At 39.0% G+C, this 26,672-nt stretch overlaps 1 protein-coding gene across 8 annotated transcripts in view; it reads left to right on the top strand.

Moving 5' to 3' along the window:
• Window positions 1–26,672, top strand: part of Iqck (IQ motif containing K) — a 149,058-nt gene that overhangs the window by 21,980 nt on the left and 100,406 nt on the right. For 5 of the 8 annotated variants that reach the window (XM_063226592.1, XM_063226590.1, XM_063226595.1 and 2 more), the window contains exons 5-6: window positions 24,321–24,373; window positions 24,510–24,587. In XM_063226592.1, coding sequence (XP_063082662.1) covers window positions 24,321–24,373; window positions 24,510–24,587 — 131 coding nt within the window. The remainder of the gene's footprint in view (window positions 1–24,320; window positions 24,374–24,509; window positions 24,588–26,672) is intronic. The other 3 variants (XM_063226593.1, XM_063226596.1, XM_063226594.1) reach the window with 1 other exon arrangement.

The raw sequence follows: 26,672 nt of genomic DNA, 5'->3' as shown, positions 1-26,672 counted from the left end.
ACAGACCCTGGCACATAAAAAGAGCTCCCTAAATGTTAACATGTTGTGTACCATTACAGTTCCTATACTACAGTGGTTTCTGAAGGAGGATGGGTTACACCTGTGGCCTAAGTGACCCTCACTCTTGTCCCTTGGAAACTTGGAGTCCTGATTCAGCTGTCGGTGCCAGCCACCCCTCTACAATTCTATAATGATTTTACAGGGAAATTTTATTTTATTGATAACTTCATGGGGCAGTGGGATAGAGGGTTTTGTTTGCATGTTATCAAGCAGTACTTCATTAATCCTCTCTAGAAGTGTTTTTATCCTTTATAGTCAACCACTCCCCATGCAGCCTCTGTATATCCCTTCTGGTCTTGAACAACTTCATCCCAGCTTGTCCACTCAGCAAAGTCAAAGCCCAGCATTCAGCTGTGGTTCCTTGCTTAAAATGTAATTAAGCCTGGTGCAGTAGTGCATACCTTTGATTCCAGCTACTCAGCAGGCAGAGGCACAAGAATCATGAGTTTGAGATCAGCCTGTAATTTAAGGACTTAATGAGACCAAGTCTCAAAATTTTAAAAAAGGGCAGGGAATTTCATTCAGTAAGAGAGTGTCCTTAGGTTTAATCCCCAGTTCTGCCACTATAAAAATGAAGTTCAGTCATTCAACTATTTCTAAGATGAGAATATGAAATCTATTAACCAGTGATTTCTTACTTCAAAATTTTTTAAATTTTGTATTACTTGTACCTTTTTTCTGTTTTTTTCTTTTTCTCCTTAAAAAAAAAAAAGACACAAAAATGAAGTTCAGTCATTGTCTATGACTCTTGGGAGTGGTGATAGGGGCAGGGACCCTTATATCTCTAGATCAATAAAGACACAGTCATAAGGCATTTTTCATATTGCTCTGTACTAAATCTTTTAATTTCGACATAGAGGCCTGGTAAATTCAAATCTAGGGAACCTCAGTTCCTCTTTCTCCTGATTTGCTGTTAATAGTCCTGGCTTCCCTTTTTTAGGGAAATACAATGAGCAGAACCCAGGTTTTCATTAATATGAGAAGGCACCCTGCTGAATCAGACTATTAAGTAAACAAAAAGCTGGTAAAATAAATGGCATTGATTCCAGTACTGGCCATCACACCCAGGTAACAGTTCTTCTTTGTGGTATGCTATTGTGATAACTGTTAGAAATAATATTGCCGCTGTGTATTGACCCTGGTCAAAATACTCTCCCTACATGTCCTTTCACTTTTAGAATAACTTTCTAGGTGGAATCCTCTTTATCATAGATCCCACAAGTCACACCAGCAATTGTATCACTTTTTTCTAATCTTGAGGTTGACCAAAGTGCATTCAGTGTTTTATATTGAACAAGGGATGGATTATAATGATTAAGCAATGGAGTGAGCACAATGGAATCATCTCTGTTTGCAAATATGTGAAGAATATCTGCAAGCAGGTTAGGTTACTCAAGTAAAGTTTTGTTCAGTAAGCATTCATTAAGCCCTATTATGTACTGATCACGGGAACCAGGCCCTGGGGACATAGAGGAGACGAGATACGGCCCTGTGCTCCAGAAAACCACAGAATAATAGTAGAGCCTTCTTTGCTAGGTGAAGGATAATAATGAACTAAGGCCATACTTATTTTTATCCTCTCCATCTGTTCCTTTTCACTCCTCTGAAACAACAGTGAACAAGAAGAAATCACAGGAGTTAATCTGACACTGAGAATTTGTTTCTAGACCTTCGAGCAGCTATATTGTATTGTATTCAGCCTTTCTTATAATTTATTTGGCCATTGCTCTTCTAATTTATACTCTAGAGAGCCCAAAATCAGTTTAAAAAGTAGTAATTAAGATTTTACATTGAAGGTTGAATGTCTAATGTTTGTCCATAAATAATTTTATAGCAAGGGGAGTAGACACAGTTTCCAATCCCTAGGCAGTAATCATACCCTTTTGAAGAATCTAAGAGATTTCTGTTTGTATTAGAGAGTAATGAGGCATCCATGTGTCACCTCATATCTCCTCCTTGACATCCTGCAAATGAGCTGTACTGAGAGTAAATGAAAACAGTCCAAACATCAAATGCTGCAGGGTGCTTGAATGAAGCAGTGAAATTTAATTTTTTTTTGGTCTTTTTCCTTTTTATCAGTACCGGGGATCGAACTCACGACTGGCTGCTTCCAAGGCAGGCGCTTATGCCGCTGAGCTAAACCTCCAGCCCCTGAAATTTAAATTTTATGGTTGACCAGGGAAGATAGGAAAAGGAGGTTCTTAAAAACCATAAATTTAGCTAGGTGTGGTGGCTCATGCCTGTAATCCCAGCACTTGGGAGGCTGAGGCAGGGGGATCATAGTGAGTTCAAGACGAACCTAGGCTACAAAGTGAGCTCAAGGCCTGATGAACTGCATAGAGAAACCCTGTCTCAAAAAGACAAAACAACAAAACAAAAAAAAACCCCATAAATTTGAAAGAACTAAGAAACTTTGAAAGCAGCATGGCCCAAGTAACCAGAGCCTCAGTTTCTCCCACTATTATCAGGAGGACAGAGCTGTTCCTGGTAGTAGAAGGAAGAGAAGTATTTAAAAATGTTCACCAGCATCAACAAATGTCAGTCCTTTGGGGGTTATTTTTGAAAGCTTCAAAATCACATTATTGCTGTCTCATCATTGGTGAGACCTGAGTGAAACTCCCATGGTCCAAATCTCCCCAACAGATTTGTATTTTCTCCATTTAGCTCTTCCATTTAGCTCTGTCACTGGGAAGAAATGCTTCAACTGACTGATAATGGGCCTGCAACCCAGATTACATACACAGCATTCTTATCTGTCACCACCAACCAAACTTGCCTCTAATTGACGCTTAACAGTGATATAATTCATTGTTTATTGGGGCCATTCAAATTATATTTTGATATAGCATTTATATTAGGCTGCTGAAGAATAATTGCTGATTTGTATTTTGCCCTTAAAATGTTGACTTCTAGTTATTTATGTTTGCCTTCCTTATTTTATGTTTTGTTCCACAATGTAGCATCCTAAGTGCCTAGAACTATAGGGACACAATAAATATTTATTGAATGAAGAAATTAATATGTTTCCTCAAAGTGAGGACCTGGCTTGGAGACAGCAGATTATGAAAGTGGTCAGTGACCTTTTGGTCAGTTTGCCATAGCTATTACATGCAAGAGGTAGTTTCATTTTTTTTTTTTTTTTTTTGTCTATTTTGACACAGGGTCTCGCTATGCAGTTCATGCTGGCCTTGAGCTCACTTTGTAGCCCAGGCTGGTCTCGAACTCGCAACAATCCTCCCACCTCAGCCTCCCGACTGCTGGGATTACAGGCATGAGCCACCACACCTGGCTAAGAGGTAGTTTCTTAACTGGACCTGCAGTGTCTGAGTCTATGGCTTCTACACAGCGATAAATGAAGAGGACTCTGACCAGGTCTGTGGGTCCCCAAAAGCTAGAACTGAACAAATTGCAAATCCCTTGAAATGATGGGGTTTTGTGACTACTGCAGAGTCAGAGAGTTGGGCAAGAAGCTGGACTTCAGAAACAGTAGTTGCTAGCATGTTCAAAGCCTTTGCTTTGTGCCAGACATTGTTCTAAGCACTTTGCCAGCAAAAGATTACTAAGTCTTCCCAGCATTCCTTGGAGCTAGATACTACTGTTACCATCTTACAGATAACAGGCCATACAACACTGAGGACCATCATAAATCTGATGTGTAACGAGGAAGTGGCAAAGCCAAGACAGACTTGAGTAGTCTGGCTCCAGAGTTGAAAAGTTTGATTATTCCACCATGTGATCCATTGGTTCAGAAGCTGAGGCCAGATTCTGCTATGAAAGATGGAATTGAAGGCTGTGGAGAAGAGGAGCAAGAAGTTAGCAAGTCTTTTATGTAATTTGTCTTACCAGCACTATGAAACTCCAAGAAAGACTAAGGGGAATAGAGCATAGGATGAGAGAAAGAAGTGACAACTAGTTACAATGTCACAGAATACTTAGACATGTTTGGTGTGTGTTTTAGTCTATTTTTCTGTTATTACAATGAAATAGCTGAGGCAGAGTAACTTATAAAGAAAAGAGGTTTTGATAGCTCGCAGTTTTGGATTCTGAAACTCCAAACTACATGATGATAGCTCTAGCAAGGGATTGTACAACCCACAAGCACATCATGTGGCAGGTGGCATTTTGGTGGGTGCACATAAAAGAGGGAGAGATCCACAATGAGATAGGAAAGCCAGAGCAAGAGGAGGGGCTGATCTTACTTTGTATCATAACCCTCTCCTGAGAAGCAGGGTCCCATGAGAACTACATTAGTTCCTTCTAAACACCATCAATGAGCTGATTGTTGTCTCAGACATTCTATTTAAAGGTCCCATACTATCTCCCAGTACCTCTGCACCAAGGGCCATGCTCCCAGCACAAGAACGCTTAGGGGACACACTCAATGCATACGAGTGTGTAATGTGATGTGTGTGAGTTTGCATATATACACGTGTGCTGGTGTATATGTACATGTGTCTTCACACATGAGTGAGACAGTACATAGTATGTGGTCCAAAAGTTGAAAATTCTGTCTCTGAAATTAGGCAGGCTCTGTTTGAAACCTCGGCCTACCCCCAAGACTCTATGAAGGATTATTATGGTGTGTATTTAGTAATCATCTGTCCCTTTTATATGTGGCATTTTAAATATTTTACACTTAATAACAATCCTAACCTACATGTCCATGAGATGTTAATAAAACTCAGCCTATTTAGTAAGCAGATAAATCTTGGAGGGAATTATAATTTGAGAGAATAAACCTTAAGAGTATGAGTTCCATGACTTTTCTCAACCTTGGAAGTTATATCCAGAGTCTAGGGGCTGGGAATTTAGCTCAGCAGCATAAGTGCCTGCCTAGCAAGCACGAGGTCATGAGTTCAATCTCTGGTACCAGGAGGAAAAAAAAAAAAACCAAAAATGAGGTACTATGGGACCAAGATGGGCCCTAAGCCAATACAGGAATCGTTGGGATTTAGCTCAGTGGCATAAGTGTCTGCTTTGCCAGCACATGGTCATGAGTTTGATGCTCGGTACCAAAAAAAAAAGTTTGTGCATTTCATGATACAGTTAAGCATGTCAAATGGGTACATCTATCCCTTTGCTACATAGTTGCTTTCAACCATATTTAAAAAAATTATAAGGATTTCAACCATATTTAAAAAAATTGTAAGGAGATCTGGATGATATCTCTATACTGTTAAAAGAACAATCTATAATTAAAGTCAATGAGCTTTTTAGTTTTAGTGAAATTATGTGGGTGCTAGCAGTTTTATAGTATGTTAAACAAAGATACTTTATAAAAGATAAAGAATGAAAACTGGTTAATTTGTACAAATAGCTGGTGGAAGTATATCTGTGGACCATCAGCAATGTACAGACATTTCCTATGGGTGCTGATTTATGCAGCATATGTAGATCAAGCCAAAGGTAAAAGATTTAGATAATATGATCCAAATCTAATACCCAGTAAATGAAAACCTCTCATCTAAATTGGGGGAGATGAAAGTTTGGGAACCTTTGCTTTCTTATATAAATATATTAAAAATGTATTTATATTTTTCTTGTTTTGGTGTGTGTGTGTGTGTGTGTGTGTGTGTTTATTGAGGAGTGAACCCAGGGTTAGGCAAGTGCTCTACCACTGAGCTATACTCCCAGCCCCTCTCCTAGTACTGTGGTAATATTTTAAATGTTTAAAATAAGCATTAAATATTTTTAGCATTAAACATTTTTGTAATAAGGAAAAAACAAGTTTTAACTAAATAACGTTTTAAAACTCATGTACTTGACTGTGCTGTCCTATCTAGGTTATTTTCTCTCCTATTCCTCCTCCTCTTCTTCCTCCTTTTTACTGACACACTGAGCAAACCCCCATCTTTTCACCATTAATTTTCTCTTTAATGTGCTCCTCTAGCACTGAAATCTATTGTGACTTTTTTCAGGTTTACTTAATGACTGGTACTGCCAAGTTTCCAGGGACAACATGCAGGCCAGCATGGCAGAAACAGAAGCAAAAGAGAATGGGGAGGGAGGTTGGCAAAGTCAGGTTAGCCACAGCCTTATTCTACAGACCAGGGAAGAGTGTGGCTTTGTTATAAAAGAAGTAGGGTGGTGGGGTCGGGGAGCAGTAGGAAATGATTAGAACAGATCTTCAACCCTGTCGGGACCAAGGCTCCCTTATCATAGTGTTGCACTGGTCCCTTCTTATTACCCAGAAATGAGATGCTCAGATAATAAAACCTATTTTTCAGTTCCATGATTACTGCATGAAAATTTTGCAGCTTGAAATAAGTTATTATTTTTCAAGATTCTGTGGGGGCAGACTGGGTGCTGTTCTGTTGATCTTACCCTAAGCTGACTCATGTGGCCGTGTTCAGCTGGTGACAGGGCTGGGCCTCGAAGCTCCACACTGGCCCCCCTCATGTGTCTGGAGCCTTGGTGCTGACTGTGGCTGGAATGTGTCCATTGTCCCCCGCGTGTCCTCCTGTCCTCTGAGAGGCCACACCAGTTCCTTTATAGCATGATGGTCTCGGGACAGCTACTCAGGAAGGCAAAGGCAGACATGCAAAGCCTAAGCTGTGGGATGCTGACTTTTACCTTCACCACGTTCTGCAAGGTGGGTCACAAGCAGGTGAAAAACAGACTGCTAGTTTTCTTGCCTGGCAGAAGTAGCGAAGTCACTTGCAGAGGAGATGTGATCAACTAGGGGTCATTCTCATAATGATGTATCACACCTATCTGTGCAATAACTTCAAGAAGTGTAGTGACTATTAATCTTATAGCACACTATAATAAAAAAGGTGAAATATAATGAAATAATTCAAAATGATGTGTGCTTTTTTTTTTTTTCTTTGTGCTAATAGGGACTGAACTCAGGGACTTTTCCATTCTTATCCTTTTTTTTTAACTTTTCAGACAGGGTTTCACTAAGTCACTAAGTTGCCCTGATTGGGCTCAAGTTTGCAAGGGTACCCTGCCTCAGACTCCCACAGTGCTAGGATTAAGGCCTGCACCAGCACTCCTAGCTATATATCACCACCTAAAATTACCATGCATATAATTGCTACAAAAGGAAAGCTGAGTAGTCCCATAAGTGGAACTATTTGTCTTTCATGTTAGAATTTTCTGAAATGATGAAAAACTCTTAGGTCCTGAGTAAAACAAGTATTTTTTTCAATATGTATTGTTGTTTTCCTTGTGTGTATGTGTGTGTGTGGGGAGCAGGGGGAAGGACCAATGTGTCTTTAAACCATAAAAAAAGATCTTGTGTTTATATGTTAAACTGAATTACATTCCATTCTCAGTTAAAAACAAGTTTCTTACTAATACCCATGATATATTTGAAAATACGTAGGCTGCAACACAGTTTTCTTCTGTTGGACAATCCTGGCACTGCTGTGTACAGAATATACTTAGTTTTGTAGTTGAAATTGAGTGAAAGGTTTGTGTTCCGTATGGAGGCTCTTGGGGAGAATCCATTTATTTGCTTTTCTTAGTTGCTTGGTGCTAGCTGCATTCCTGGGCTTGCTTTCATGCTCAAAGTCAGCAATAGCATCACTTCAATGTCTCTTCTACAGTCACATCTCTCCTCTGCCTCTGAACCTCCTACTTTGCCTGTTATGATCCTTCTGATTAAGCTGGACCCATCTTGGTAATACGTAGTCATCACTCCACCTCCAGATCCTTAATTCAGTTGCCGCAAAGTTCTTTTACTGTGGAAGGCAGCATGTTCCCAGGCTCAGGGAATTAGGATGTGAGTATCTATGGAGGACCATTATTCAGCATGCTATGCCCAGCATATCACACATCCTAGGCAGGGCTTTACCACTGAACCGTACTCCCAGCTCTTTTAAAATTGAGACCAGGTCTCAGTAAGTTTCCAAGCTGGCCTTGAATTTGGTGTTTGAGGGGTTTTTTGCCTTGAAATTGTGATCCTATTACATCAGCCGTCTAAGTAGCTCAAGTAGCTGGGATTATATAGATACATGCCACTATGCCCAGCAGCACTATATTTTAAGACAGAAATATTCACAAGACTGCAGGGACAGGTAAGGGATAAAACAGGCCCATGGGAACAGCAAGGAACACCAAGGAATGGTAGGGACAGGCCATCCAAGGAACCGGTACACCAGAGGGGCAGCTGTTTCCCAACTTCACTGATTGTCACTATGCAGCAGCATAGGCCACATGTACCACACAATAACTGCCCCACCCTGAATTTTTCCTTTTTATTACTTTTTAATGTGGCACTGAGGATTGAATCCAGCGACTTTACACTGAGCAACTTCCCAGCCTATTAAAAATTTTTTAAGACATCTCACAGAATCGCTAAGTTGCTCATATGGGGCTCGAACTTGCAGTCTCTTGGTTCTGCCAGAGTGCTAGGATTATAGGAGTGTACCACCATACCTAACCCAACATTTTTTTTTATAATTTTATTTAAGGAGAAAAAGAAAAAAAAACAGAAAAAGGGTACAAGTTATACAGAATTTCAAAAAAAAATAAACAGTAAGAAATCAATAGTTAATAGATTACATATTGTCATTTTAGAAATAGTTGTTCAAGTTACAAAATTAAAGCATATAAAGTGGACATTCAAACAGTGAGACTGCAAACAGTTCTGTTCAATGATCCAACAAAAACTCAGTAATATGGTTATCTATCTTATACACTTAAGTATACATGCAGTTATATCCTTTAGAGCACTTTCTTTTCCTCTCTTTTTTACAATGACAATTATGCATTTTGGGTTTTACTATTCCCACAGTTCTTATTACTTTTTTTGAAGAGAATAAAACCAAATGTGACATAACAAAACAGAGTCAGTCAAATCAAAAGGATGGACAAAGTACATAATGTAAAAACAGAATACAAGGTGATCAACAATGGTTACCATGGGGCTGGGGATTTAGCTCAGCGGCATAAGCACCTGCCTTGCAAGCAGGCAGTTGTGAGTTCAATCTCGGGTACCGATAAAAAGGAAAAAGACCAAAAAAAAGTGGTTACCATAATGCCTCTTGCTATCTCAAAAGAATTGCCTATGTCATCAGTTATAATAAAATTGAACAAAACAGTAAAGAACAAAACCAGTAAAACCAAGAGACATCACAGGACTTCAAAAGAAGATAGTAGTGAAACCAGAATGGACATCATAGTGAATCTGATTGTCTTCACAGTTGTTGCCTCTACTCTCAAACTTGGTACTATCAAGCAAAACAGAACAGAGTAAAATCAGTCAAAACAAGATGGTGAGAGCAATACAGGGTTTCAAATCAAGTTAATAGGAAATTAAAGTGGGTTACTATAATATAACCTATTTTTAATTTATTTTTTCCCTTATTTAAAAAGATAAAAATAATAAAAAAAGGAGATTGAGATAAAAGAAGACATAACAACAAAACAGCACAGGTTGGAACATAACCATTTAAGCAAAATAGTGTTTCTCCACAAGATATCCTGACATCAAAGTAGTTACCATAGTGTCTCTTTCCTTGAAATCTTTGATTGAAATCTCAATCTTTTCCTTGAAATCTTTCCTTGAAACTTTGTATACTGTAGCATCAAACATATCAAGACAATGTAAAACCATTCAAGAGAATGGCAGTATTACAGGGCATTTAGAACCAACTAACAGAAAATGAACAATGGTTTCTATATTATCTCCTTGTCTATAAAAGTTTTTGTTTATATTATCACATGTAATAAAACCCAATAAGATACAACATGTTAAGACCGATGGAGACAGAAGAACAAAAGCTTGATGGGACTTCAAAACTAGATGATATTAAATCAGCACTAGCTATTATGATGTCTTGTTTTCTCCAAAATAGCTGTTCATACCATCCAACCTTCTCTGCCTCATTTCTGTTGAGCTCTTTTTCTGTCATTAGTTGTCAGTTTGTCTTCTTTATTTTGCTTTCTGCTCCATTCATTGTGGCCTCTCTGCCACTGTTTCTGGAATCTTGGTATTTTTCTCTTTAGAATGTCCTGCAGTATTCTCTATAGAGTTGAATTGGTAGTTGCAAATTCCCCTAGTTCCTCTTTATCCTGGAAGCCTTTGTTTCTCCATTAATTTCTAGGGACAGTTGTGCAGGATATATCAATCTTGGCTGGAGGTTATTATCTTTCAAAGCTTGAATTATTTCACCCCACGCTCCGTGATTTGATGGTTTGTGCCGAGAAGTCTGCTGTAATTCTGATGGGTGTTCTTTTGTAAGTGATCTGTTTCTTCTCTGACAGCTTTTAATATTCTGTTCTTATATTGGATTTCTGGAATTTTGATTATTATATGCTTGGGTGTAGTTCTGTTTGGGTTGTAGGTGGCTGGGGTCCTGTATGCCATATAGATCTGAGTATCTTTACCTTTTCCCATATTAAGGAAGTTCTCCTTGATTATTTCTGGGAATAGCCTTTGCAGTTCATTTGTTTGTATCCCTGCTTGTTCCTTTCCATTCTTAATTCTTAAGTTATAGATCCTCTTATCATCTTCTAGCCTTTGTATTGTTACTGCTTGTTTCCTTGTTATTTTGAAGAAGTTTTTTCTTTCATCCTCCCACATTACAAAGCTGTTCTCCAGTTCAGATGATCTATCCTTAGTTTCTTTCAAGCTGTTATGCCAGCTTTCAATAGACTTTTTAGTTTCCTGGCAATCTCTTTGAACCTGCTTCATATATTCCATGTTTTCTCTATTTTCTCCATCAAACAATTCTCCCCTTTTTTTCTGTTCTTCCATTCCACCATCTGTTTTTTCTTGGGAGGTGCTTAGCATTTCTTTAACTATTCTACTTATATCTTGCTTTACTTGGTTAAATATTTCACTTTTGAATTCATCTCTGAGGTCTTGGAGATATCACTTTATGTCTGTTGGTACCCTGCCTGATATTACATGTTTTCTGTCCTCATTCTCCTTTGCATTTCCCTTTCCTGGATCAGTGTTCTCAGGATTGGGGACTGAGGACCCTTTCTTGTTGCTCCCTCTTCCCATACTTTTTGTTCCTTCCATACAGGCGTATATAGGAGGCCCAGTTTCTTTTTTTGTCGGTTACAGTTTGCTTGAATTGTGCCAGTTAGGTATTCCTGCCCACTGCAGTGTACTAGGGAGACACAGACCAGGGCAGCCTATACTGGGCCCACCTCTCCAGGTCAGTCAACCTGCTGAAGGCTTCACTGCATTAGGGTGCACTGCCAGGTGCAGGGACCTGGTTTGGGCTAGCCAACTGGATCTTAGTCCATGGCTCACCCAGGTCAAGTGCTCCCCACCAATCCTGCTTAAGAGGGGAATATGTGACTGAAGTCACTGCAGCATCCTGTTCCGGCTAGTCTGCCCAGTCCCAGAATGTCTTCTGTTGGAGCCTCCTAGTCTATGGAAGGATCCCTGTTCCTCTCACTCACCACAGGTTGATGCAGGGCTCCCCGCCAGCTCTGCTCTCAATTCGGTTCACCAATTCCTGCTCTCAGAGCTTTTGTGTCTCTATCCTGGCTGTGGTGATTCAGATGCAGCGGCGGTGGCAGGAATAGCAAAGAATCACAGCCACGGTTTCCAGAGGTGCGGGTTCCAGCTTCGACACTGAGACTTCAGCTGTTCCAGTCATAGCACTGGGATTGCATTTCCAGTTGGTTTCTCTCAGCTTAGTTTATTCCTGGGTCAGCAGGGTTTATCTCCCCCTGCTTAGGACTCCCCACACCACACCATTCCTGGAATCTAAGCTGGCTATCTTAGAGAGTCTTTGGGCTGCTGTTATCTATTAGCCATGTTCTCCCGGAAGTCCTAACCCAACATTTTTATCTGTTGACAGTTTTTAAATGTTTAACACAGCATGCCAAATGCAACGCTTTGTGAAGTAGGCTTCACCAATGGATGACCTCTGGTTTGCATTCTTAACTTTTCCTGATTTCTTGGGCTGTGATTCTTTGCTATTTGCTATCTATCAACCCTGCTTAGGTTTCTCTAAAAGAATCTAAAGCCATACTCCCATACGACACCTTTGGGAACAAAACTACTATTGCTTATGAGGTACTTTTTCCCAGCTTTGAATATAATTTAAATTCAATTGAAAAATAAAATTGTATATATTTAAAGTGTACAATGGGATTTCATATGTATGGTAGTAATTTGGATGGTACATAACTATTCAGATCATAGCACATAGCTACCATGCACATATGCCTGCATGTATAATGTTGGTGAGAATGGTCTTTTTTAGCAAATTTCAAGTATGAGAACACTTATCTGATTTCTGTGTTTTTCACTCACTGTTTATTTAGAAGACCTTATTGATTTTTAAGCATGGGCTTGTGATACAGGTGGTGCAGTAGTTTCCATACTGCATAAAGAATGCATGGCCTACTCACTTATGGAAGGTCAGTGTATGAGTTGGTTTGTGTGCCAGCCAGTCCTTCCTAGTCTAATCCTCAGCTCTTGACTCCAGGAAATTTTTTTTATAGTCATTCTCATTCCCATGTAACAACTAATCTACTTTCTATCTATAGATTTACCTTTTCTGGACATTTCATGCAAACAGAATTACATAATATGTACTCTTTTTCCCTCTGGCTTATTTTATTTAGTGTAATGTTTCTGAGGTTCTGCATTGTAGTAGGTATCAATTCGTCATTCTTAATATTGAAGAATATTCTGTCTGGAAATACTACACTTTCTTCTGTGTTTTTGTTTTGTTTTATTTTGTTTGTTTAATTTTTTAGACTGGGTCTTGCAACATAGTTCAGGCTAGCCTTGAACTCAGTATGTACCACAGGCTAGCCTTGAATTTGCAGCAATCCCTATGCCTCAGCTTCCCAAAGTGCTGGGATTATAGGTGTGCACCACCAAGCCTGAATTTGTTTTGTGGTTATTGTCACTTTTAAGCAATTATAAATGATGCTTCTGTGAATATGTAGCTGTTCATTTCTGTTGGGCAGACACCCAAGAATAAAGGAAGTAGTAGGTTTTTACCTGACATCATTACATTTGATTGAATATCTTAGTGTTTGCATGGGTTTTGACAGTAGAGCTCAATTTCACATTTCAGAATTTAATCCCCAAATATAAATAATGGCTCAAGATAAGAGCTTATTTCAAGATGATCTGTGTTTCCAGTTACCATCTAAGTGAGATCAGAGGCTGATCCTACCCATCAGTAGAAATGGTTTTTAAATGACATTAATTTATAGAATATTTCCTTTGTGCTAGGCATCATTTCACATCATGTGCTCTCATTTAATCATCACAGTTGCCTTGTGAGTGAGTGGTTTTTCTTTCACATAATGTGATTGTGGAAACAGAAGCCCAGAGAAGTACCCAAATTCATGTGACCTCTAAGAGGAAGAGCCAGTATCTGAACTGGGACTCTGGCTCCAGAACTGGCAGTCATTCTTACTATATCTCATGGTGATAAGCCTGGTGGTGCTGAAAATGTTTCCCACTGAGTGATTTGAACATTATACAACATATATGAATATCAAAACATCACACAATATCCCATAAGTATGTGTAATTTTTATGTGTCAAAATAATAGTCAATGTAGCAGCATATACCTATAATCCCAGAATTCAAGAGGGATCCCAGAACTCTGAGGTAGGAGGATCACTGGAAGTTTAAGATCAGCCTGGGCTGTATAGTGAGTTCAAGGCCAATCTTAACTGTATAGCAAGAGCTTATATTGAAAAAAGTTTAAAAATTATTTTAAATGGTTTTTTAAATTGTTTGTTAAAAAACATTTCCCATTGAGACTCTTAGAACCGATATCAGATTCAGTTTGTGAGCCCTATAAGCCTTGTTATATGTTCTTTTCTTTCTTTCTTTAACAGAAGAGCATTTATCATCTCATTCTCGAGACTTGGCTAGGAGTTGCTTTTGTTTCTAAAAATCAAAGTCACCCTTAAAAAACAAGAGTTTGAATGTCCACCTTGTATTCTTTGATACTGTGATTTGAGGAACTATTTTCAAGATGATAATATGTAATCTACTAACAGGTGATTTCTTACTGTTATTTTTTTGTTTGTTTGTTTTGTTTTGTTTTTTTGTAGTTCTGTATTACATGTACCCTTACACCGCTTTGGTTTGTTTTGTGTTTTTCTCTTTTTCCTCTTAAATAAAAAAAAAAAAAAAAAGAAAAAAAAAAGAAAAGAAAGTCAACAGGCTCTGTCCTGAGGGTTTTCTTACGAAATAAAGAGCAGTAGCTTTGTGGCAGATTTTTCCTTCTCTGGCCTGTAGCTTTGTCCTCTTGCTTTGTGTCAAATGACTGTGATGGCAGTCTTGACTGAGTGCGGAGTACAAGGACATCATTTGGCTATCAGTTGGATTTCAGTTATTATACACGGCATTAGCTAACCTTTTACTGTGTAACAAACTACCTCAAGAGTTAATGGCTTAAAATTACAATGTTTATTTATCTCACTGTTCTACAAGCCAGCAATTTGGTCTGGACTCAACTGGGAGGTTCTTTTGGTCTCAAGGCGGGCTGGATGTGTGCTTGTCTAGACTGGCCTAAGCTGGGATGAGTCTTTTTCCTTCCACTTGGCCTCTCATCACCATGAGCGTCATCATAGATGATTTGTATGGCAACCAGGCAGAGTTACCAGGATTTAAGGGGACACCCTCAGAACCTCTTGAGCCCAAGGCTTGGAACTGGCAGGGTGACACTTTCACATATTATATTGGCCAAAGCAAGTCGTGAAGCTAGTCCAGATACAAGGAGGTAGGAAATAGTTACACCCCTTGAGGGAAAGAGCTGTGAAATCACATTGTAAAGCGCACAGATTCAGGAAGATATGGAGAGTGGTGAAACCTGGGCCTGGTACATTTTTTTAATGTTTCATTTTGAGCCAGGGTCTCATTAAGTCTCCTAAATTGCTCAGTCTGGGCTCTAACCTGGAATCATCCTGCCTTCGCCTCCAGATTGCTGGGACTGTAGGTGTGCAGCACCATGCCTAGCCATTGGTGGCCTATTTTGTAATTTACTTTGTATACTGCATTATAAATAATATGGGTGTGGCAACAGATTGCAGGTTTGACCTCTGGCTCTAGCCTGGATGTTACTTGTCTGCAGCTCTCTCCCCTCCTCACTTGTAAAGCATAGGAAGGCTTCTTGAGAGGATTAAATGAGCCAATGAGTGAAGGGGCTGGCTGGCCTGCAATTCAGACTATCTGGGTTCAGATTCTTACTTTTCCACTGGGTAAGTGATTTGGGCAAGGGAGTGTGCCTCTCTGTGCCCTAGATTCCTAATCTGTGAAATAGAAATAGGTAGCTAATAACAGGTAGTTATGAGGATGAATTAAGTAAAATTTAGGAGTTCTTGGCACACAGAAGACATTTAATAGAGATTAACTGTTGTTAACACTACTAAAGTAAGCAATATACTTAGAAAATAACAAATCTGTGAAAGGACTGTTATTCCCCCATGGCCTATTCCAATTTACCAGCTGTTACAGGAATGAATGGTAGATGGCATTTCTGTTACTACTTCCCCAGTGTTGCAGATGGCCATGGATGGACTCTCTTTGTCATTCTAAAAATACTATAGATTGAGCATCACTCACCTGAAAATTTGAAATCCAGAATGCTCCAAAGTTCAAAACTTTATTACCACCAACATGATGCCATGAAGTAGAAGATTTCACACCTGAAACTTTGTTTCATACATAAAATTGTTAAAAGGATATATAACATTTTCATATGCAAAATTATTAAAAGGTCTGAGTGGGCATCTTATCAGAGCCTCTGCTAGAAGGCTTCTTTTACCCAGGTCTTAACACCTTTTCCAAGCAAAAAAGCAGACCTTGAAGGAAATGCTTTTTCTAGGCTATTGGATGCATGACTGGGCAGCCAGATTTACAAATAGTTTTGATTTTGAGAAGGGAGTTTTGTGGGAGCAATTTTTCCTTCTCCTTACTGAATCTTTGCAAACTTTTTGCCCTTTCTGGTCTTCCTAATATAGTTACACTCCTTTCCCTGGCCAGAGTCTACATGAATTGTTAAGGAAAAATTTTTCAAGGCAGGAAATCAACTGTACAATTATTGATGCTCTTTAGACTGGAGGTTGGTTAAAAAGCCACAGTACCATTCCTGCTCTACCATAAACTGGCTTGTATTCCACTGAAACAAATTAAGTGAGACATGTAAATATCATTATGAAGATTAAACATTACAATTGGGTTGATGTTCTTAAGCGATCTCTTGACATCCAGCCATGCTTTGGATTAGCTTAATTGGAACACAAGAGATCAGGACTTAATTAGAACTTAATTGAACTGCTGTATACAGAGCTGGCTTAATGGCTACACTGTATAAAATTCTCTTAGAAATTTTTTCTGAAGCACTTCTGAAAATATTTTGAGTACTCAAAGTAAAGATAATGATTTTTACTGTAATCAAATTTTGATAAAGGGTTTATTTTTATATTAGTGGCAAAAAGTAGTACAAACACAAATGAGTTTGTTGCGGTTGGATAGTGTTATGCATGCAGAGGCACGATGTCTATATTTTCTGAATTAACACTTTGCAAGCAGATCCTGTAAATGATACAAAAAACTATTCAAACTGAATTACATAGAAAAGGAATTTCTTTTAAAAATGTGGACAAGAGGACCATGGAGAGATCTGGCACAACTTGATCTGTACACCCAGATGGTATCTTCATGGCCTGGTTCTCCCTCTTTGGGTTGTGCTTCTTTTGGGTTTGCTTCCCCAAGCTTATTGTGACCCTGGCTTGTGCCCTATAAGGCTCAAGTGAAACAGAGAGAGAAACACTTTCCCAGGGTTTCTTTGTAACCAAACCAACTCAGGTCAGTTATTATCTGCTTTGTTGTTTGTTTACTAGTTTGTTTGTTTTGAGACAGGGTCTTCGTCTGTAGTGAAAGCTGTCCTCAAACTCGTTGTGTAGCCTAGGATGGCCTTGAACTCATGGTGATTCTCCTGCCTCAGTCTCCCAAGTGTTAATATTACAGGTGTGTGACACCACCCTTGGCTTACTACCTGCTTTGAAATAAGTCATTGGAATGAGGAGCATTTAGGAGGCTGTTAGGTAACGCAAAGAGCCTCATCAAGAGCACATAGCTTCAGAATTAGGGAAGACTGAACACCCTCCCGCCACCCTCCACCACTAAAGGAGTGATGCTGTTACCAAAAGAGGATGGAAGGAATACACTGCAGCTATTGTAATGTAACTCACAGAAAACTAGCTTCAGTAACAAAAGGAGACTTACTAGATCAAAAAGTAGAAGGTCCTAAGGCAGAGAGGGGTGGCTTCAGGACTGGGTTGATTCAGGGATTCGGCGATATAATTGAGGCCCCTATTCTGGTCTGCCTTTCTGGTTGGTCTCTTGCAGACTCAACTTTATTCTTAGGCTGGCTTCCTTCTGAGTGGCAAAACAGCTACAACTACAGGTTTAGGTTTTACATCTATCTTCTGCATCAATGAGGAGGAGAGAATGAACAAGCTCTTTGGGAAGAGCCAAGGACACATCTCCATCATATCCTATTACTCTGACATCGGTCAGGTGCCCTTTCCTGATCAGTGAATCCTTTTGCCCAAGATAAATGTGCACCGGATTGCTTCGGGACAAGATGGACGTGAGATAGTATTATCTGACTGCCTTATCTGGGCACTACCAGAGCTAGAGTAGGGCCAATGTCTGCACTAATAACAGCGTAACAATAGTGGAGCCCCATCATACTTATTCCATCTCTAGTGTTCAGCCCAGGTGTTCAGGATAGTAAGTATGCTGAAGGATCAAACTGAAACACTGCACTTTGCTTAATTTGGAAGAAAATAAGAAATTTTATGCCTAAATAAAATGATGGCTGAAAATCACACCAACTTTAAATATGGATTAGAATGTGGAATCTAGATAGAGGAACTAAGACCACTTCATTTCCCATCCTATCCTATCTCATGCAGATTTTCTGTCTTAGCTTTTGATTGAGCTCAAGTTTTTTTACTATGAAGACTACCATAAACTGACAAGTACTAAACTTTGTGTCAGTAGGAACCAGTTTCCCATAAAATAGCCTTTCTACAGGAGTGGGCAGCGAGTCGGGATGATTCAAGGGATCCACAACCTAGAAGCTTCACATGCGCAGTTCACAGTAGAGTTTTAGGCCGAGCTTAGGTGGAAATACTAGCAAGTACAGTAATGGGAGCTGCCGTAATACAGTGAGCCTTCTCTAGCTCCCACATACCTCACCTCTTGCTCTGTGGGCCAGTTCCTAACAGATCACAGATTGATACCAGGCCATGGCCTGGGGATTGGAGGTCTCTGTTGAGACTATAATTGGTATCAGAAACTTTCCAACTCCTGAGTCCTTTAATGATGTCATGGCTCTGAAATTTGCTATCAGAATACTCAGTGAAATAAACTACTTCTTTGTAAACCTTCCTTACCCATTTCATAATCATTTATTATAGTTGTTTTCTCTCTTTCAATCAAGTTCCTGAATATTTCTTTAAAAGTATAAACGCTTTGGTCAGTGAAAGAGGAAACTTTGTTTCCTAATCTTGACTAATAGAGAAAATTAGAAATACCACCAGTCATTGTTTGAAAAATATTTTCTAAAGAGGAAGAGGAGATCTGGCAGGAAAGGTGTGGTAGAAATATTTTAGCACTATTCCTTTTTCTCAAGAACACTTTTAGAAATGATCATGTGTCTTGGGCTGGAAGTTTTTGTGTCAATATTTTTTTATTAGTGTGCATTTTGAACTTCTTTAGAGAAGTATTATTTTTCTCTAATGTGACTCTAATGTAGTGAAAAGATATGAATGCCTGCTTGAAGTCCGATGAGATAAGTATTTGGACATCTGGTTATAATCCAGTGTTATATTATTTCAAGGATCATAATTATTGATCAGTTTTGTCATGTCTGAGAATTCCTGGTATCTCAAAGTTTGTTGTGGAGCATATCTGTGTTGGACAGGAAACTGTGATGCTTTCTGTCCATGCCACACGTATGGCCTTTAGTTGCAGTTCTTTGTCCTTACTTTATCTATGTCCCCATCCCCCTGGCCATAAAAATCGAGCTTGGTATATGTGCTAGACCTGTGAGAGTCTAGTCTAGGGTGACAAGAGATTCTAAAAGGGTCTGGTCCAATTTCTGTCCCCAACAGAGTTGCTCTATCCTGGGTAGCAACCTATATGCCCAATCAGCTTTCTCCTTATGGGAACTGGGATGTCAGAGGACATAAAGAATTAGGCAAACTACAGTTGGTAGAAGGGGAAAGACACCCAAGCACAAGGAGAAAGCATCAAAAGCCACAAGTTAGCAGATCTCTGAGAGCAGAGAGGAAGGATCCAATTAGGGAATAACAGCAGGAAAAGAAGCAGCAAGGAGCGAGAGGCCTCAGCCAGGGAGCCCAGTGCCACATAAAAACAGAACCAGAGCTGTTGTCAGGTGACTGGAGCCTTTCATGGGCCCTGAATGGCCATGAGCAGTGGTCCAGCCATGCCTGAGAACTGACCCTGTTACCAGGCAGTAGATTCTCATGTTCCTCACACCCCTCTACCCTCACAGTAACCTTTTGTGATAGAACATGTAACTGTTCAAAAATATTTGGCACCTCTTTCTATGGAAGGCTTGACCATATGGCTGCTTCAGTCAATAAAACCAGTGGAGATAGTGTGTGTCATTTACTACATTATTTGTTTCCACGATAACCTACACATTTCAGGTGGAGGATGCTCTATCTGCCCAAGTGCCAGAGTAAAGGCCACACAGGACAACCTGCCATCATCAATCAAAATGATCATGTAACCTGAGTGAGAAGTAAACCACTGAGGATATAAGCCATTGAGATTTGGAGGTTGGGTGTCGTCCCAGAAAAATCTAGCCTAATCTGACCTAAAATTCCAATAACTATGGTATTTAAATTCTTTGTCCTACAATTACTAACATGATGTGGGACCTTTGGGAAATCATAGATCATAAGCCTTCATGAATGAGTTTTGTGCTGTTATAAAAGAGGCCCAGGAACCCTCCTTGACCCTTCTTCCATCTGAAGACACAGCTAGAAAGTACCGTTTATGAGGAAAGAGAACAGCACTTTGATCTTGAACTTCTCAACCTCTGGAACTGTGAGAAACAAATCTTGTACCAGTCTGTGGTACTCTGGTGATAGCAAACCAAATGGACTGTGTCTCAAGGTAACCCAAACAGATGTCTATTCCTTTCAAGCCTAAAAAGTCTCCTCCAATGTAATGCCATAGCCAGCCATGCTTCAATCCACTCAGCTAACAGCAGGAATTTTTGCTATTTTGGGGTAGAATTGTTCTACTTTCGAATTGTTCATACTCCCGGTATTTAGCTCCACTGTCTATCTCCTATGTGTATGTCTAACGTAAAAATTGGTACAAAATAGTGTCTGGATTAAACCACTATTAATTTCTGCCTTTTGCCTTTGAGGCTTAAGTCTTTTATGATATGCCTCCTTCTATTTTATTGTACACTTTTTTCCTAGAAGAGAACTGAATATCAAAATGAATACCCATGTATTTACCTAGATTTTATAATTATCACTTTACTTTATTTACATATCTGTACATTCGATCAACACATTCTTTCCTCTATCTTGGTTTTTTGGGGATACATTTCAAAGTAAATTATAGACTCATTTTGGCATAATGTTCTATACCATGACATTTAGTTTTTTTCCATTAAACTTTAGATTAAAAAATATTTCTAAGTCTTATTGAAGGTCACTCTGTTTCCCTGCCTGCCCAAACTTGCACATTTGCACCTTTTAACAATGAAGAATTCAGTACATTTGTCCACATTACATAAATCCCGGGTGCACACACTTTTTAAATCTTGCTCTTGTTTTTTCTCCATTACTTCCTCTCTTATCTCTTCACTTGGCACAACTTTCATTTGCTTTCCCTTTTCTCTTTCAGTTCCCCAGCAGATAATTTTTAAACTAAACAACAGCTGAACAATACCCCCACTGTTCTGCGTGTCTGGGTATGCATGGCACGTCCACGCTTGTCCAGAAGAGAGGGAAACACAATTTCTTCTTTTTTATTTCTTTGCATCAAAAGTGATTAAATCTGTCTGCAATGACCTTCATACATCAGACCATTTGGCTATTTTTAAAGTCTATTTAATAGAGTAAGCCAAGCTGCATTCCTGTCGTAGAAGAAATCTTTACCACCAAATGGTGTGGTAAATGCCAAGAGAACAATTCATCTTTTGTGGAACAAGAGAGACACTCTGCCAGTCTACAATTGCTGGATTGTTTAAATTATCATACGGTAATTCATGTTAGTTACATATTTGCATTGTTATACAAGTATTTTCTTAATTTGGTTAAAGATAACTTTTTGAAGAGAGTCCTGATCTTGCAAAGCAGACTTAATAGGCCTTGTTACGTGATCTACTACATTTCACTTTATTACTCTAGCCAGTTTTTTCATAAAAGGCTATCAGCACTGAGGTAAAGAGCTTACAGATAATCTCCAGCAACTCAGGAACCCCTGTTTTATTTACTAGCAGCCATAACAAAGCTTTTGGCTAAAAAAACAAAAACTTTAAGGAGCATTTTCCTTTTTGATCAGCATCAGTTTCACGGAAATCTTTCCAACTTTGTCCAGGATTATAAATTTGGATTGGCTGTTTCTCAGTGAAGGAGAAAAAATGGAAAAATTTTTGTAATAGAGTATTACAGGAAGAAAGTGAATTGTCCAGAATTATACTAGCTGTTCCTACTTTTTAATGTCCAAGTCCTCATACAGGAGTTATTTATTTATTTAGTTATTTGGTATGGAGGATCGAACTCACGAACTCACCCTTGCCAGGCAGGCACTTACACTGCCGAGTTAATCCTCAGCCCCATGAGTCGTTTTTTGATTTGATGCCTAAGGTTGAACAGTGAACTCACTCATTCAGTACTCATTCCTGTTCCAGTCATGCTGGGAACAGAAAGAAGATATTTGCCCTGTCCTCACAGAGTTTGTAGTTTTGTCGGGGGCATGACACACGAGCCTGTAGTTATGTTGTAGCCTGAGGAGCTGTAACAAGGGTGGAGAGAGAACTGGCGAGGAGCATTGCTTAGAAAGAAGACATAAAAATGCTTAGAAAGTGTTTCTGGGAACATCTTCAGACACATGGGAATGATTGGAGAAGAAAGGAACCATGGTTAAACCTTTCTCTGTTATAAACACAAAACAACTCCACACAAGCTGGCTTTTAAAAAGGACATATGATGGTTCACATACTGAGTGTCCTATGGGGTGGACTGCCATAACTGGACCCAGGGTCTAGTGCAGTGCCCTCGGGAGCCTGCCATCATAGAGTGCCCGACACTAGTTCCCTTTTTCCTTCTTAATAGGACCCAGCATGTATTCACTCACATTGGAGCTGCTTTTGTTCCTCAGGAGTGGCTGGGCTTAACAATTTTACCTGGAGCAAATAAAGTCACATTCTGAGGTACTGGGGCTTAGGACTTTATATGTGAGTTTTGAGGGGACACAATTCAATCCGTAACACCTCACCTTTCCCTCCTCCCTCCCTCTGTGCTCCTGCTGATACTGCCCACTGGCTGAACCCAACCAGAGTGTAAGGGAGCCTGCTGGTGTGAACTATAAAATCACCATTCTGAGGCACAGAGCTGGAGTAGAAAGGGTGCACCTGTAAGTGCAAAGAGAATTTTACAAATACTTTGTGTGCCTTCATTCTTTTTTTACTTTCTTATTTTATTTTATTTATTTTATTTTTTGAGATAGGATTTCTGTATGTAGTTCAGGCTGGCCTTAAACTCACTTTGTAGCACTGGCTGGTCTCAAATTCACAGTGACCCTTTTGCGTCAACCTCCTGAGTGCTGAGATTACAGGCATATGCCACCATACCTGGCTTGCCTTTATTCTTGAGAAGGATTCCTCCAGTTAGCAACTAATACCTCTTGACTGATTTGGATCTTACCCCCACCCCCCGTCTTAATGGAGAAGCAGGGACCCTCTATCTCCCAGTTTTCATAACAGTTTTCTAGAGAGTTGATCAGCTCTGTTTGGACTACAGGAAGAGATTTGAGATAGAGAAGTTAGGTTACCTGCTCTTCTGCGCCATGGCCATTTTCAGCCTGCCTCTTCCTTTACCCTGGTCCTTGTTCTCCCGATGACTTTCTAGATTTCTGTCATCTAGGGACTGCATTCAGTTGCGCATAATGAAAATTCAAGAGCTATGGAGATAAACCAGATGCTGTTTATTTTCCTAACAAAATGACTAGAGCAGGGCAGGCCTCTGGTGGCCCAATGGCTTAAGGAAGTCAGCAAAGTCTCTGGTTCCTTCTACATCATTTCCCCATCCTTAATATGTGACTTTTGGCCTTATGGCTAACTGGTGCTGTTCCACTCCCAACCCCACGTTCAGTTCCAGACTAGAAGAATTAAAAGGAGCCTTGAAAGAATTAAGGGCAGTAGAAATCAAGAAAGCAGGGTTTTCTGTGAAATCCCTAGAATCTGTTCACATATATCTCAAAAAACAGAACTTGCTTCCTGGAAGCCTTAGAAGTATATTTTTTGGTTGAATTGATTGTCGCTTAGAAGAATGAGATTTCTGTAATGAGGATGAAGTGGAAAGTGGCCATTAGGTGAACATCAGCAGCATGGCCATGGTACCATGCACTTGGCTTCTGTTTTTTTTTTTTAATGTAGCTTTTGCTTTTCTTTTTGGGCTTTCACCTTGGAAGTTGGCCTCCAGACCTGCAGAACCATCACTATAAGGATGCAAGTGGACTGGAAAAAACAATAAACCCTGCTGTAGCCATGTGCCACATAAAGACTTTTCAGTCAGTGCTCCAGTGGCCAACCACATATGTGACAATGGTCCCCTAAGAGTAGATGGCCTAGTGAGTATTAGGTGTATTAGTTTGTATAAATAATAGCTATGATATTGTCTTAATGAGAGAGTCACCTAAAATGCATTTCTTAGAATGTAAAACATTTCTCCAGATAAGACTCACACAGACAACAGTCAAAAAAGAGAATCATGGTCTAGTTTTAAATAGCAAAATCCTTCTAGATAATCCCATATAAACCCTGCTATTGTGCATTTTTATTAGTTTCTCCTACTGTCAGAAAGTTTGCTTATCTAAAGTTGGGGGAAAAAAACAAAATTGACTGGAAAAAATCTCTTCAGAAATCTTTATGTCACCTGAGTTGCTCCACGTAGATATGTTTATAAATCTCATAATAGAGATTGATATATATTTCATCTATGTTTAATCATTAACTTTTTTTTTGTCCTGCTCAGATATGTGGGCAAAGTAAAAACGTAATAAAATTATCTCTTCTCTCTTTAGAGGAAAAGAACCAAATTCATAGCTTGTGATTTTCTGACTGAGTGGTTATACAAGTAAGTTGTTCATGTCTTTCAATATTCAGTGGCCTCTGGGAGTCAATTGTGTGAATCTTTAAACAGAATAGCAACAACTGACTTGAATTCTTACTTGTTCTTTTCTTGTCAATCAAACATCTGGCATCGTGACCAGCCAAAATCCAAAGAGGATAAGGGAGCCGTTCACGGAATTCTTCTCCATCCCATGTGTAGAGGAATGGCTAAAGTACCAGTAAGTGTGAATAATTTATTCCTAACCTTACAATTGCATTAATGATGATTTTCTCCAATCTAAGAGAACTAACTCCTCTTATCCACCCAGCACCCAGGATCAGGTATACGTGTATATCTTATCTATGGTTATTTTTAGCCAGGCTAACTACATTCTGTCCTTGCTGTGATTTCATTTCCCAAAGAGATAACATAGAAAATGAACAAATTCTTGTTCTAACAATTTACCTTTCCACTCTCTCTCTTTGTTCATCTATCTCTTTGTCTCTGTCTCTGTCACTATCTCCTTTGAGACAGGGTCTCCTTATATTGCTCAGGTCCTAAGGAGTCTTCCTTTTGCCTCAATCTCTGTTTCTCTCTAAAAGTTTTTGTGCTCAGGAAATATGAAAGCCTTTTCTAACCCTTAATTTCTTGTCAGTTCTCCATGAATGGTATTACAACATGATGCATAACATTAAAAGTCTCTTTGATCATTCTAATCTAGATCTCCTCCTTTCATACAGCTCTTTTTAAAATTAATTTAAACTCATAAAATTAGTTTATATTATGTAAAAGTAGTATTGTTTGAAAAGATTTGTTTTCATCAGTGATGTAATAGTGATAATAATGATAGTAGCTATCATTTGTTGAGCACCTGTGTCACTCTTCTCAACATTTAATAGTAATGAACTAATTTGTTTGTCCTAACAATGCTATATTACCAGCTCTAGTTTACAGATGAGGAAATTTCTGTATTATTCTACAACTTGCTTTCATTTCACTCAAACATTTACTTTTGAGATCTGGTCACGTTGATTTAGTTATATCTAAAGCCTTTTGATGACTTTATGTATTTTATTTTTAGATTATATAATTTATTCATTCAAATAAGAAATATTTCTTGGATACTTCTACATGTCAAGCATTGCTCATGTGGTAGTAACAGATTAATGAACAAAGTAGCATAAAATCCCAGCCTTCATAGAATTTATATTCTAGTGAGTAAGACGGACATTAAGAAAATACTTAGGTAAATCAGAGAGAATGTGTGGCACACTTAGGAGCTAGATTTTATAGAGGATGGTCATAAAAGATCTCACTGAAGGATGATATTCAAGCAGTATTCTATTACTATTTTAAACCACAGGAGGGAAAAAAAAGAGAGCTCATTTTACAGAAAAATAATATATTATTTTGTGTTTAGCTTTGAAAATGTTTCTATGCCACCCTTTTATACGAACAATGTCAGGAAACTGAGGCACAAGGAAATCAAGTTAGGCTTGCCAAGTCACATTCTAAATGGAGTGGAAGACCTTAAATTAGACTCCTAGCCCTAAAGATCACATCTTTTGTTTAAATTTGCCCTCCTTAAGAATGTCAAGTTGAATAGACTGTTGGCTGACTTTCTCAACTTTGAAAATTAAAAAAAAAAAAGAAACCAGCTATTAGAGATTTTTATTCTTTGTTTTCAAATCTGAGACTACACATTGAAAAGGAGAATAGTATCACAAATCTTTGTCTTGTATTCAACTTCTAAATTCTGTGCCTAACTGTGTCAAATATAAACTAGAAGGCCCATATTTCACTTCTTTACATGTATTTTTCTAAGACAAGGTTGTTTTCAGAACCATTCTCCAGGTTGCTGTTTTGCCTTGAAAATGAACCATTTTCTCACTTGTCCTAGGCAGTGAAAACAAGTCTTAAAAATAAGAGCTCTCTACCTAGGGATTCCCTCTAATCCCCAGTCATTCTTTGTTAAGCATCTGAATTCAGTATGGCTGCGGAGATTCACCAGCAGCTCATGCGTATGCCATGAAGATGGAGCAGTGCTTGGGCTGGGCTCCACAGGAACAGAAACAGCTCTTGCTTTACTGGCATTTGTGTTTATACTTCTGTTACCTTCCAGAGAGGTATCCAGAAGCTTGATATTTTTATCAAGTGATAAAACAGTGATAATCCTTTAATTCATTTGATGCAGTCAGTATCTGTTGAGCACTAGAACGCAGAGAGCTTCATGTGGTGGAAAAACAGAGATGAATAAATTATAGCTCCAACCTTTGGGATGAGAGAGATGTGTTTACAACTGGCTGTGGTTTCTGTAACAAGT

The sequence above is a fragment of the Cavia porcellus genome, unplaced genomic scaffold, assembly GCF_034190915.1.
Source record: "Cavia porcellus strain 051 isolate PalLab524CR breed Dunkin Hartley unplaced genomic scaffold, mCavPor4.1 scaffold_16, whole genome shotgun sequence".
Lineage (NCBI taxonomy): Eukaryota > Metazoa > Chordata > Mammalia > Rodentia > Caviidae > Cavia > Cavia porcellus.
Note: the sequence above shows the minus strand (reverse complement) of the source record. Positions and strands in the feature narration are given on the sequence as shown.